At 36.3% G+C, this 15027-nt stretch overlaps 1 protein-coding gene across 10 annotated transcripts in view; it reads right to left on the bottom strand.

The window, feature by feature from the left end:
- The window catches only part of MAGI2 (membrane associated guanylate kinase, WW and PDZ domain containing 2), a 675337-nt gene that overhangs the window by 70339 nt on the left and 589971 nt on the right, over positions 1–15027 (bottom strand). For 7 of the 10 annotated variants that reach the window (XM_032442310.1, XM_032442308.1, XM_032442312.1 and 4 more), the window contains 2 exons: positions 5691–5732; positions 883–974 (listed from right to left, as the gene is read on the bottom strand). In XM_032442310.1, the coding sequence (XP_032298201.1) occupies positions 883–974; positions 5691–5732 (134 nt within the window). The remainder of the gene's footprint in view (positions 1–882; positions 975–5690; positions 5733–15027) is intronic. The other 3 variants (XM_032442295.1, XM_032442300.1, XM_032442296.1) reach the window with 1 other exon arrangement.

Raw genomic sequence — 15027 nt, 5'->3', positions numbered from 1 at the left:
TGTGATACATCTAAGTAGGCTTTATCTGGTATTTTAGTTAAGGGAGTGTTTACTTCCAAACACTAGAAAGCTAACGTGGTTGTGCTAGATGCTTCATGTGATGATATTATCTAACCCGGAGCACAGACTTCAGCTCTCAGGTAGGGCCGTTTGTGTTTCTGGAAATAAATGGCAATGTTAATAGTATCTTTTAAACTTATGTATATATGTATACTGCCTACACTGTACACAGTTAGGCTTAGTTTTGCATAATTTGTCTTTTAAAATCTTTCAGATGCTGACAACCTGAAAGCCCTGTCTTTTCCTATAGATGGACAAAAAAACATCATGCTATAGCTGCAACACAGTGTTCATATAATCATAGAATCAGAATAGCCTGGGTTGAAAAGGACATCAAAGATCACCTGGTTTCAACCCCCTGCTATGTGCAGGTTTCCCACCAGGCTGCCCAGAGCCACATCTAGCCTGGCCTTGAATGCATCCAGGAATGGAGCATCCACAGCCTCCTTGGGCAACCTGTTCCAGTGATTCACCACCCTCTGTGTGAAAACCTTCCTCCTAGTATCTAACCAAAACCTCCCCAGTCTCGGTTTAAGACCATCCCCCCTTGTCCTATCACTATCCACCCTTGTAAACAGCTGTTCCCCCTCCTGTTTATACACTCCCTTCAAGTACTGGAAGGCCACAATGAGGTCTGCATGGAGCCTTCTCTTCTCCAAGCTAAACAAGCCCAGTTCCCTCAGCCTTTCTTCACAGGAGAGGTGCTCCAGTCCTCTGATCATCTGGGTTCAGTTTGTATTATATTACTATGCATTATTTTTTTCCTTACTTTTACACAGAATTTAGACACATAACAAGGAAAGTCAAGAAGAAATAACTCACAGGCTGTCCAGGCTCATCTCCTCCAAGGATCCTGAAACCAAAACCAGACTCCATTCTTCGAAGGTGAACATCCAACTCCTTGTAATCAGGACCTGGTTTAAAGGGAAATTCCACTGAACAAATCATTTTGTTTTGTTTTGTTGTTTTTTTTTCCTAGAAAATTTTTACCATCTTCCCTCCCCTTTTCTGTTGATTGCACATGACTAATGGCAGCCTGGTTAGAGCTGGTGGAAACAAATGGGACACAATGTGTTGTACACAGACAAGGAAGAGACACTTGAAAATGTAGGTGCCCTACGGAGTGATTATGTTTAATAAAATACATTAAACCCAAGCTACAACACATTCATAGGTGAACACTACTGGAAAAGTATTTCCAAAATAGAAGTTATAAAGGTGCCTTCTTCCTAAGACTGACTGCATAATATTTTTCTGTTCGGCCACCTCTGGCATTTAGTCAGTGTTTTCCTTGTAGTCTGTTAAAACCTAAAGGAAATAAACTGAAATGGGAGATAAAGATACATAGAAAAATTATCAGTCCAACTTACAAAAGATGAATAATCATTATAGGCCATTTTAGTTCCACACACACAGAAACTAGTATTTCTTTAAATATAATGTAGCTTTTAAGCAATCCACATGCAGGTATTACCTTCAATAAAGAATTTTCATGAAAGCTATCATTGTAAGCCTCCGAGTCTTAACGTTTAAACTGAAAACCATTTTCTTTTGAAAGTATCCCTAGCTTTATTTGAACAAGCAAATTGTTTTGGGTCTTAATGCCCTCTAATACAAAAGAGAACTTTTAAATAAAATTTCAAATAGTATAAAATGGAAACGTAAGTAGTTGAAGGATTAGGAAACTGTTTGTTTTGGCTATCACTTTGTCTGAATAATCAGAAATACTTTGAGCTCATCAGCAAAAGCAGGACAAGCTATGAGCACAAATTTTACTCTAATCTATAAATAGTGACAGCTTTTGTTGCATGTCAGATTGTTGCCAACCCCAAAAGACAATAAAGGTTGAGTAGGTTTATTTCAGCAAACTGTTCCTAATGTCTCCAGTCATGCCGTGTTTCCTCAGAGGGGTGGGACTACAGATGGCTGAAATACTGTGCTTCAGCCACTCTCATTTACTATCTCCAAAGAGCATGAGTGGACATCTCACAAACTGCAGTGTTGGACAGATCCCAGATCCAGTATGGAATTAAAACTGATTTGGTTTATTCAGATCATGCAAAGGCAGACATAGAACTACATGCAGTGTCTCTATACTATGATCATGCCATAAAAATCCTCTCCAGAAAGCAGTGTGGTACATTGCTCCAGCAATGTATGTTGCTAGGAATGAGACTGAATCAGACCCAAATGCTTCAGCTGGTAAAATGCACATATTATTGCTATAAAACAAACAAACAAACATACTTTTCATATATTTAAAGAGAAACCCAAGCAGATTGTAGCAGCTTATTATTCTGACTTTCTTTCAACTCATTTGATGTTTCTCAGGAGTGAATAAGAGAACATATGAAGCATGTATGTTAATTTAACACAAAGGTTGTTCAAAAGTTGTGAGAGCTAAAGGAATTTTCAGATGAAAGCAATACTCCATCCTTACCCAACTTGCTTATACAGCAAAGAACACAGCTTATTATTAGGGAGATGACCTTGCAGATAGACACAGTAGGATCTAACAGTAGGTCTTAATGTCAAAGGCACAGCTTCCAGCAGTTGGCTACAAATTAAGCACTATCTTTTTTTGGTGCACACATGAGTGGATATGCAGAGTTGGGAATACATTAAGAAAGTATAAGAAAGGCTAGTTGTGAAAAGTACGTGCTCTGGCACACAGACAAAGGATTCACCCAAACACATACATTTACAATGCTGATCAAAACCAATGTCAGCATCACACTCCAAAATAAGAGGCAATAATTTTTTAAAACAAGTCTATTTTTCTACTTGTCTAGAATGGACCAGGTAAGATAGGTTGGCCATGAAAAGGTATGAGGGGATATTCTTCTTTTCTGAGTTCTAGCACAGTTTAGGATTAACTAACTGTAGCCATACCCTTTCTCAGAAGAACCTTTGTTTCCAAAGAGGTGAAAGTCATAGGAAAGAGAAACTCAGGAAAGTGAGTTGCCTTTAAAAATAATGCTCTTTTTTGTCCCATTGAGCAATAGAAATGGAGTGGAAGGAACTATCTAGCCCATCATCAGGTCCAGCTCCCTGCTATCACTTTTTTTTTTTTTTTTTTGTAAGCTAACAGCACATAAACTTTTCTAGTGGAGATATAATGAGATATATATGTACTTAGGTCATTAATAAAAATGAATCAGAAGAGTTACTGCAAGGCTTTCTACTCATATTATCCCGTCAGTTCAGAAATTACAATTTTAGTACAACTGCTTATCCACTTTCTAGAAATTCCTATTTATACTGTGTTAAGCTCTGTCTTCTCCAGGCTAACATGGAAGTGCCTCAGTTACAAGTGGCATTCAGTAAAATGTCTAATTGAAACCTAGATTGATGAAACATGCATCATTAGTTTGGTACAAAAAATCAGGTTACTCTGTTGCAAACAACCCCTGGCTTTTTGCATTACGTCTCAGTCTACCACCATGCTGGTAGTTAATTCTCTTTAACTGAAAATATGCTGTAAAGTCTTGCTGACGATTAAATATTTTTTTTTTCTCCAAATGCAAAGCTACATGATTTGTTCAATATGATGTGTTCTTACTACAGCAGCATAGTCCTTGTAGATTTACTAAAAATATCCACTATCATATGCTAGCTATTTCAATATTCAATATTCCTAAATGTACAGTGGTCAAGTACTCTTAACTGTATGAATGATTACATTTTTTCCAATGTATCTTTAGTGCTTCCTTCTCTATGATTCTGGCATTTTTTGTCATCACAATGGATATGAGCTGAATTTTGCCTTTTCTTGCTGGAGCTGATTTTCAATTGATCATACTCACAAAGAAAATTACTTATACTCAAAGTAAAACAACACTTCTGGGCTTTGCAGTATACAGAAAACTGTTGGTTAATATATCTTTATTATGGAACCTCATGATTTGTGCCAGACTGGAAGAAATGAACAGGTTTGCAGTCATAGGAGTCAAGCTGAGCCTAAATTAGTACAGCCTTTTACAGTCTTTTTCTTCCACCCAATGTAAATTGTCTGAATATCCTATGTCCTACCTGATTCACTGTAAAGAGACTTTTAGCTTGAAGTCAGTTTTACTGAATTTATAATACAAGTATCTTGTGCGAGAATAATTTTCCCTTCCCTCCTTTACTTTTCTGCATGTGTGATCTGGAAAAATAACTTTAGGTTTTCCTGTTAGTAAATTTATTGCCTTTTCATAATTATAGAATCTTGCTTATTTCTTTTCTGTTGTGTGAAAGAATATTCTTTAAATTAATCATTTGGCCTAGAAGAGACAAAACCAATTTTCTCTACTACATTACTAAACCAGCTGGCTCCCCATGAATTTAAGAGTGGTATTGGAAAAGCTGCAATCTAATGATTGCTGCACAATGAGGATGATAAGGGGCATTGAGAAATTCTGATTTTTGGTTCCTGGCAGAGACTTTGCTTCAAATGTAAAGGCACCAGAAGAGATTACCATTGAATAACAGTGAGATCTTGTAGGTACAGATGTGATTATCAGCTCCCAGGTAAATTTCTGTACTGTACTCACTTGAATTCCACTGTGGATTACACATTGATAAGTGTACTTGAAATTGTTTCTAAAATGTGTGTAGAAAAAATATATTTTTGACAATGATTAATTCATTTTCTGTATGAGTCAAGTTGCACAAATGCCAAATGATTTTTACAGTGATAAAGATGGCATTTGAAGCTATGCTGTAAGTGTTGAGAAGGATTTTCTTTTTTAAATTAAAACTCATCTACAACACTGCAATTAAAGCAGACAAAGAGCTTGGTTGTGGTAATTTAATAGTCTTTCTGGATGTTTTCTCTTCATATTTATAGAGAGGAAAAGCTAGTAAATATAGATGTCATTATAAAAACAACTAAAGTTTTCAAAAAAAAAAATAAAAAAATCATTCAAACCTATTCAACCTGTAAACTTTACTGCAGTATGAAAAATCAGCCCCAAATCATATTTAATTTAGGAGACCTGTGCAAGCCGTGTAGGGCTAAAATAGACTTCAGAGGGACTGTCAAAACAGCCTTCTTTATACAGTTACCTTGTTTTAACTGTTCACTTAAGATTACATCAGGAAATGAAACACTCCTGTTTGTCAATCACATCCATTGCCACTGTACAAGACTGATGTTGATTCAAAAACCAGAAAAAATGGTTTTTTTTTGAATGATTTTGCTTTTCACAGAATAAAATATAAGTCCGGTAGAAAGAAATGTTTGGCTCTTCATAATAAATCAATTCTGTTCTTTAGCAAATGATAGATTTAATTTCATTTTTTATATAAAATAATGCTTAAGATAAATTTTGGACACAAGCTATAGATAATTATTAAGTTAAAGGGTGAACACTAGCATGCAAAATCAGATGTAAAACACTAAAACGTACACAAAGACTTGCTGAGGAAAAATAAATGCTTCTTCTTGCTCAATATACAAACCCACTGCATAAAAAGATTAAGACTTAGCATTCTACAACACTGAAAAACTCATACAAAGATAAAATGGTGACTGGTCAGCCATGACTGGCTACAGTCTAGAGAAATGATTAAAGAAAGAAGAATTACTCAAACATAAAATGAAGGACAATTAGTTTACAGGACAATGAAGACTGAATAATACTTGCCAGAGGAATCCACTCGAAAACCAGTCCTGGGCAGCACTTGTTCTGAATAGGAAAATGGGGAATCAAAGATGAAATAAATTTCTCAATTTATTTAAAGATGCAGCATCACTTTCTCTGCTGTATTTTGAATTTCAAAAGGGCAATTTCCAATTTTTATTGCATATCTTTTTTTCTTTCCTTCCTTCCTGACTTTATAGACTTCATAGATAGAACATGTATATGTTCCTGCTACATGTAGACCTCCCTGACTATTTCTAAGTAAAGTGAAAGAGACAGCATGATGATAGTATTCTTTTAACAGAAGATTGTTTATGATGAAGATAAAACTGTTAATGCATTTATAATTATGGAAGTTAGTGTCAATATCTGTGCTTATTCAAGCACAGCAATAAAATGAAATGTTTAGTGGCTGTGTTTAGATGATACTATCATTGCTTCTATTCAACTCAACTACAAACTCTTTTATCATCATGAAGAATAAGATTTTTCCAGGGGCCAACAAAAACAAATGGTTGTATGTAAAGGCAAATACAGGTGAATTCACTTTTCATGCAGGAAGTTTCAAGGTAGCTGCATTTTGCATGCAGGGCACTAATCACTACTTTGTTTTCACATACAGCTACCTTGCTGGCATTAGAGGAGTCAGGAACAAATCCATAGCTAAACTCACTGCTACATTTGTTCTGATGATTTTGACATGCTGTAGCAGACTTTGTGTTATAATCCCTTCAGTATTCAGATTGAAACACAAAGCATCTTACGCCAGAAGTTATTTGCATTGGCCTACTGAGAGTAAACAAGTAAATAAAGCACTAGCAGGTCAATGTGACTCTAAACAAAAATATAATTACCAGTCACATTATCTCCAAAATATAGATGCCACCAATTGCCTTATTTCTTTATTTTTTTATTAAACCTATTTATATGACTGACACGACTTGCTCATGGCTTCTGTTTCAGAAGACCAATACCTTGCTTGCCTAGGTATTGTGACTAGAGAATCGAGTGGACAGAAACACCCCTTTGATTATTGTGCTCCAATTATATTTGCATTTACCTGTTGTCTCATAAGTTGTGTCATGTGGGCCACAATGTTTTAGTTTCTAGGTGGCTGAATGTCTTTAATTCTGAGGTGAAAGACAGTTCCTTCACATGTTTTAGATTTTGTAAACTGATTTGAGATATCTCAAATGAGAGATGCTATCTAAATGTAAATTATTCTATCAGTACAACTCTTGAAAACCAGCACCTTGGACACAGATGCTACTCTACCACAAACTTGGAGAAATGATTCTTTTTACTCTCATCTTTTCAGTGATTTTAATGTACAGAAAGCAATTTCGTCTTGATAGTCTCAAGCTGAGCAGCCAACCCTTTTCTGTTGGTCAACCAGCTAGAATTACTCTTATGAGCTGCTGTAAGATTGGTTAATTCTGTTTCTGGTTCTGTAGCCATGCACTCTAATATCCCTTAGAATTGTCTTCAAGAAGCAAAGTGAAAGAAGAAAAAAATGTGCTCAAATTGTGAAAAATCGGGGAACAACTTGTTAAGATAATAGCATTTTTTTTTTTTAATTTTTTTTTTTGGTGTGTAAGTTACCAGCATCTTTTAGTAAATTCCTGATTGCACTCAAGCAAAAGTATCTGTCAATAAGCTAGTTTCCTTCAGAGCTGCTGTCATTAAGTCTTACCTGGCTTTTGATCCAGTATGGGTATCTTTTCTCTGGAGAATCTCATATAGAATGTCGTAGTATTATTTGTCATTACTACTCATAATCTACCATTCAACATCTAGCATTTGTTGTTGATGCTACTTAGAAATTCATAAATATGATACTTGTTATTTTGCTATGCCGAGCTGTTGAATCAAGTCTAAAAGTTCCTAAACTTATGACTGCCAGAAAGATAAATCAAAATGCAGACCTTCATTTTTTTGTAAATACAGCAAAGCTGTATTCCTATTAGGAGGAGTTAGCTACCAGCAGTAGGGTCTAGGATCTTTGTAATTCTTTCTGGCACTTCGAAAAATAGAACATCATCTTTAAGTGTCTAGGCTCATGTGATAGGCAAGCTGTTAGCAACTTGTAGAACACATCAAAAGAGGGATGAGATCCGAAGAACATTTAACATAAAATAAGAAGTTTTAGTAGAAATATCTGCCCATGTCAAATGCAGGTTATAGGTAGTTCTTTGCAAAACTCATGTAACCCCAGGCTCAAAGACTCTAGAAACAGTTTCCAAGTGAGGGACCACAGCCAGGTGGAATGCATACCATTTCTACAAGTCCCGATGCCTTCTATCTGATAAGAACAAACTGAGCTGGTAATTTTACCAAATGCTGACAGACTCTGGCAAGATCTTTTTTTATAAAAACCGTGAATTACTTTTTATAGGCAACTAACCTTTATGTATGGCAGTTCAAAACTTTCCATGTACTACTTCCTGTTCTGACAGTAAGTGCATTTTGGCATTTTCCAATATTATTTGACTACATTAAACTTCCTGTCCCACTTCTCGGGAAATGTGGCAGTAGAAGGAATGTTTGGAGAGTGCAGCATAAAGAGACCAGGCTGCCCACCACCAAAACTATGAACAGACCTTTAAAGTGCATGCAGACGGCACTGCAAATTTAGAATGCATTACAATTTGTGCAAGTCTTAATGAGGGTGATGCAAGGGGGAAGATGAGGGAGGCTGTGTAGAGGATTCACCACTATGAGAAGATCCTCTCCAGTGTCCTCCCTGTCCACACCTTACATCTTTTTACATCTTTTAGTTCTGTAAAACTGAAACAGTAATGAGAAGAACGACTTCTTTTTTTATAACAAGTCTCAAGAAATCACTGTTATGGCACCTGCATTAACTGATGTTTTCTTCTCCTTTGCCTTTTTGTGTTTCTTGTAGATGTCATCTCAATAGATTAAAAAACACAGCATCTGTGCAGGCTGAAGCAGACATCAAAACATTTCTGAAAGGAGTCTGCCTATCTCCAAGTGATCCAGTTCTGATAATCTCAAGGGACAGTCTTAGACAATAGGAACCTCCAGTAACATCCTACACACAGAGCCTGTCCTTCCCATGCTAACATGTCTTTTCCTTTCCTCTTTCCTTCATAGCAGCAGTTGAACATGTATATGAATGCTGCAGAGCCCTCCCTGCTGTTGCATGGAGAGGGTGCATCTGGAAGAGCAAAAGAGGTGTTTTTGTTGGGACAGACTGTTTCAGCAGCAGCAGCTCCATGTGCTGTTTTATTGGCGATACTTTGCATGCTGAAGTAGATGGCAGTGCAAAAGGAAGCTCTGAATTGTGAGGCTGTTTGTTGCTTGTATGGCCATCTTCTGCTTTACCTCAGCCCATCTGCTCTATGTTGGATTCACCTGCTCTAACTGGTTCTTTAAAACTCCTACTTACTATGCTTTTACTATGGCTCTACAGGCTCTCTAAGAAATCTCTAGAAGCACTTAAAAATATCCTTACATCTAGAGTTGCTTTCACAGTCTTTATCAAATGTAGCATGCTGCTGTTTTACCCCATTACTTCTTAACTGTGTAGACAAGGAGAACTTTTTACTGCTCTTTTCTTCTGCAGAAACTTTTACATTCCAAGATTTCTTCTAGACATTCCTTTTTCATGGGCTAATCCAGTTCTCTCAATAAACAGGATAAAAAAGAAATGGAGATTCAGACCTGCAGCTCAAAGAGTGGCTAAAATGCCAGTCACCTTTGAGATTACTTCTCAGTCACTTCTAGGTAAGGAGGAGGGAATTCACAATAAATACGAAAAAGTTTGACTGCTTGATTTGTTCAGTTCTACTTTCTTCTCCTTATAGAAAGTGGTTAAGAGCTGCTTCCATTCTCTTTAGAGTTGGTTATCTCTCCTGAACCAAATGTCTCACATTCCTGTTATCCATCAGCCAAAAGGAGGTGATAACAAAGTTACTAATTTGATAAAGACTTGTTTCTAGAGGAAGGAAGATTTGTAGTATCTTTTATTAGACCAGCTGCTATACTGGAAATAAAAGACAAGGTGTTGGCTGTAGAATTGCCTCTATTAGAAGTCATTTCTAATCTTCCTAGATCTTATCTTTAAGCAAGGAGAAATATGATCTTTCCTCACAGCTAACTCCAAGTCATGCACACAGTTATATAAGGAATTCTTTTTCTCTAGAGGATCACAGGACACACTGGTTTGGAAAGATTTGCGGTACACCAAGATTTTGTCCATATCAGATGAAGGGTAAGTTTGTTATTATAAGACAGGATAGTAAGAACCTTGTAGGTCAGGACTATTGTTTAATTTAAAACAATTTACAGAATCTCCATGCATTTTAAGGATTCACAGTTTTAAACTGAAATCTGCAAAGTATTTATGAAAATGAAATAAACTATAAACTAGACACATTCCTGAAATGGAAGTGATGTTTCAGCTTCTCAGTTTTACCTTTGCTTCAGGTAAAGGAGAGTTGCAGATGAACAGGATGAATATGATCACATAATGATGCCCTTTCTAAACGTGGGCAAAGAGCAGACTGAAGCTGCACAAAAGGTGATGCTGTTCCCATTGGTCTCATGCCCTGCTCTGCAGGAGATGATAATCTGTGACCAGTTTCCAATGCATGCAAGTCAGTTGTTTTACGTAAGTTAGTACTTTGACTTCTAATGTACATCCTATCACTTTAGAGATGAAAATCTATTTGTATGCCTCTTAGTAAACTGTGAGTTGTTTGTGAGAAAGGAATACTGCATCTTTAATACTGCAATCAGTTGTAAAACTGACACTTCAGATTAGCGTAGGTTATTTGGGATCTACTTTACAATCCAGCAATCAAAATCACTTTACATCTACAGTTCTGTGATGATGATATTCTTATAATTCCATTTGAAAATGCTTTTGGTTTCACTGTCAGTTCCTATAACCAACAAATCCATTTTTCCATGGTGAGTAACTCTTTCTGCAGTGATGAACAACATGAAATTATCTGAAGTCAGTCTGCTAAATTTTCTCTCCTTTCATTGATAGTAAATTCTTACTAAATAATAATAATAATAATAATAAGTGATTGCATTCATTTAGTAATATGAAGTCTTAATCTTTTTCTAGCTCTTAATCTCTTGCTCAGGGTAGAAAAAGATGTAAGGAAAACAACAACTTGTTCTGTCTGGAATTTACTCAGAGAAATTATCTTCCTACAACCCAGTTGTTCACACTCTAGGTCAAGGACCAGTTTGATGCTAATACACAATAATTAGGAACTTAGTCTATTACTTACTAAGCGAAGGCAGGCATATCTTACTGAGGCAGAAACTGCTGAGCAAAGAGGCTGACTGACGTGGCAAACTGAGCACAAGGAAAATTTTAAACTAGAGCCCTTCACCCATACATTCACATTTCCATAATACATCAGATTACTGTGTATTAAACACTATCATAGCACTATGCATTACACTGATTAGTTTCCAGTTAAATATATTTTAAAGCACCAAAAACAAGATGTGAAATTTTTTGGACTAAAGGTAAGCAAAAATAGAAAAAAATAAGAGGTTATTTTTTGGGGGGGTGGGAAGGGAGGGCAGAAATTATGTCTGAAAAAATGCTCTTAATAGTGATGTGAAAAATTTACTTCAGTTTTTTAACTGTGCAGACCTTCAGCCAACAAGCACCAAGTAGAAGATTCTAGTTTGATGTAGGCCATGCCATAGTCCCTCCCAGGAAATAAATGCATTCGGTTCCACACACCCGATTATTTTAAAATGTCCTATGAGTATCAGAGTTAGAAAACTGTGATGGCATTAGTACTTTTCTGCAAAAAATGGTATTTTCAAGGCTACACATTATTGATCTGTATAACGTTGTGTGAAAAATCTTTCCTACTGCTGATACCTGAAACTGTACTTGTTCTGAATTTCTGCAGTGATATTTCAGAGGAAAGGCAGCTTGGGAATTTGTATTAAAGTGCCTGGTGTGACCCTTAGTGAAAGCATGAGTTTCTATAAGAAAACACTCTTATTTCATAAAGGTTAATAACAAATAGATTTACTATCTACAGACTTCACAGTTGTTGGTGTACTTTGCTTTTTGGTTGTTTTCCAGTTTATCAGAAGAAAAAGGAATTACAGGACACAAGACAAAGAGATGGTAAATTTGAAAAGAATTTGGGAAATTCATGATACCATGGTGAGGAGAGAAATTAATGTGGGAGATTTTGAAAGAAGGGATTTTTGTCCTTCTAAAGATGGAGCTGTAGTTGTCCAGAATTCACTTCTAATGAGTGCTTATCACTAGCATATCTTGTTCTTCCTACTGGCATTTCTGTGTCATGTTGCCACTCCTGTACTACAACACTGACTGAAAAAGAAATATAACTATGAAGAAATGTTTCATTTTGCTGTTTTCTTTAGAGAGACATAAAACCAAATTTATATTTCACATTTTATAATGGGAAATTGCAGCATTATGATTCCCAGCAGCTTTGTGTCCCCTGTTTGAGTGATGTCTGCCTATGTAGGCCTCTGGACAAAGTCAGTTTTTGACTGTGTGTTTACAATAGGCAGCATTCCATATAAGTAATAAGATAGATAAGGAAAATCTTTGAAGGCAAAAATGTTAAATTTAGGAAAGTAAGTTCTGCAGCACTCATTATAGCTGTAACAAGTGGTTCACGTGGACTCACGGTTTTTTATTTTAACACGACATTCCTGATGTGTCATGTTTGATTTTCCTCATGATAATGAGATATGATTATCCTCAGAGTCACAGTGCTGTCACTTACACTGCAAGAGTTTTCATAAGGAGAAAGAAGTTAACGGTTTTGTCTTTAAGACATCTAAATTGTATATTTGAATGGAAAAAAAAAAAAAAAAGAAAAATAATCCAATTGTTTGAACAGAGATTCTCCTCCATTTCTGAGCCTGGTGGTAAATGTTGACAGCAGAGAGCTGAATAGGTTCTCTTTAATGAGGAGAAGGAAAAGAAGCAGAAGAGATGTAGCTGCAGAAAGGAGCAAGAAAGAAGTACGAAAACAATTTCCCTTCTTTTATGTTCAGACAGCTATTTTTGAGGACGTGACTTCATCAATCTTGGGAAACACTTTATGCTCCTTTTTGGCTATTTTGAGCTGTTGAGCAGAGCTGATGGCAGGTGACAGCAGAGGAATGTGGCAGCTAACGGGTAAGAGCTGACAGGCAACAGCTAACAGGCGACAGTTTTCCAAGAAGCTACAACTTACAAAATACTGTTGCACTCCACTTTTCTAATTATGCATCATTTGATTTATCTCAGATCCATATTGGCAGAACAGCCTCTACAAAACCATTTCACGTTTTCTCAAAACTCATTTGTAGTCATTAAAAATTCAAATCTTCCTATTGCTCAGGGTCATGCAGGCCCTTTGTACACCTGGGGTAGAAAAACACTTCTGAAGAATGAAAATGGTCTTCTTCTGTGGTGACTTCATTCTTGGAGACCCTCTTCTGCTATCAGGAGGTAGAGGTGAGCATATCTCGCGGCCAAAGCAAAAGCCTGTGATAAGGCTCCTTGGCTCCAGTTCTTGCTCAGTTTTGAATCACATCACTTATGCTCACACCACTACACCGTGATACATAATGCACCCATCCCCTTGATGGGGGAAGCAGGAGGCTTTGATGTAATCCTGGTGAATGCTGGCTGAGATCCTCTGATAAATGCACCCATAGAAATTCAGAGCTATAGCAGTACGAAAGTGAACTGTTTAATAACAGCCTCACAGTGAAGGGAACCAAAATCAAGCACTACTCTTTCTGAGTTGTCCAGGTCATGATTGTGTGCTTTCTTGTGCTATTTTTAAGAGACAAATCTCTTCCTTTTCAGGTCTTGCCAGGAGATAAGGCAAGCTTGCTTTGAGATAACGAGGACTTGAAAAAAATACGAAAGCAGCTGAACTTTTCTTGTGAGCTGAAAGACAAACAGCTTGACACAGCCACATGGCAGGAAACTAAAAGTGTGTATTATCTTGGAACTGCCTCCCATATACTCAATTTGGATGACAACTTCTTGACTCAGTAATGGATTTCCTGCTTTTTTTTTTTTTTTTTTTTTCTTTTTTTTTTCTTTTTTTCTCTCACTTCAGGAAATGCCAGTGCTATGTAAAGAACTGAATTAAAATAAGACAACCAAACCAACTAACCAAACAAAACCAAACGAAAACATTGGCATGACAAATTGAATTTGTGAGTGTGCTGATGGCATTTATGAAACAAAAATGTCAGGGACATGAAAGATGCTTGGAAGCAGTTGTTTATGACCAAGGGATATGAATGAATGCAAAAGAGATCTGGTTGGGAACAGTGGAATCAAAGCAGAGAGGAAAGGTTTTTAGGATGTAAGTCAGAAGAGATTAAACCTTTCAGGATTAACTAAGATCAGGATACTTAGAAATCTGAGAGGAGCAGTTACTGCAGTCTTGCTTTCATCCCTCACTTTCTTGTTTTGGGTCTAGGATTTTCATGACTTTAATTCTTATTTTGGCTAGGTTGTCAGTTTCCATTTGCCTCTTGGACAAACTCAAATGCTGTTATATCATTTAAACACAGGTTTTAACACAATTTCAACCTATGAATTATCCATTTTTCCTCTGGTATAATGTGTGCTCCTGTACAAAACAGATTGTACCTATCAAAGACTGGAGTTCATGTTGGTCAAGGAAGCAACTAATAAAAGGCACCCATGAATGATAATGAATCACTTCATTTTTTTATTGAATGGTGCAATGCATCTTTTGGTATAGTGTGTCATTGGCTTAGGTTGAAAGCTAATCTTTGTCCTCAACGTCAGGTCTGTATTCCCACAGTCCTATGAAGGGCAAACATTGACTGAGCCTATTTGCTTTCATTAATATTTATGGAAATTTTACAGGTAAGGAAATATATTGAGGATCAATACCAAAGAAGGTGCAATATAAATATTTCATATATAAATACAACATATATAATTTTTTCTTAATTGTCTTTTGAATATATTTCTTTTGGTATAGGAAATCTGTACTTTTCTACTCTTGTCTTGGTGGCTTTAACCACACAACAGATTTATGACCTTGTTGAATGGAAAGTTCAGATTTTTGCTTAAATGCTTAACATAGAGAAAATATCCACATCTGAAGCACAGATTTACAAAGAGTTTTCCTTTCCTTAAAGTAATAAACAAAGACAGGAGTGTTTTCAGTAGAGAGAATTAAAACCCTTGCTGACTATGAAATACTTCACTTCTTCAATTTCTCTTTATTGTTCCAAATCCCAGCACTATGTGGAATGGCATTTCTTCACTGGAAAATATTTGTATTCTGTCTATTTATATATAATCTATCTA

The sequence above is a fragment of the Coturnix japonica genome, chromosome 1 (assembly GCF_001577835.2).
Source record: "Coturnix japonica isolate 7356 chromosome 1, Coturnix japonica 2.1, whole genome shotgun sequence".
NCBI lineage: Eukaryota > Metazoa > Chordata > Aves > Galliformes > Phasianidae > Coturnix > Coturnix japonica.
This window is presented reverse-complemented; position numbering and strand designations above follow the sequence as displayed.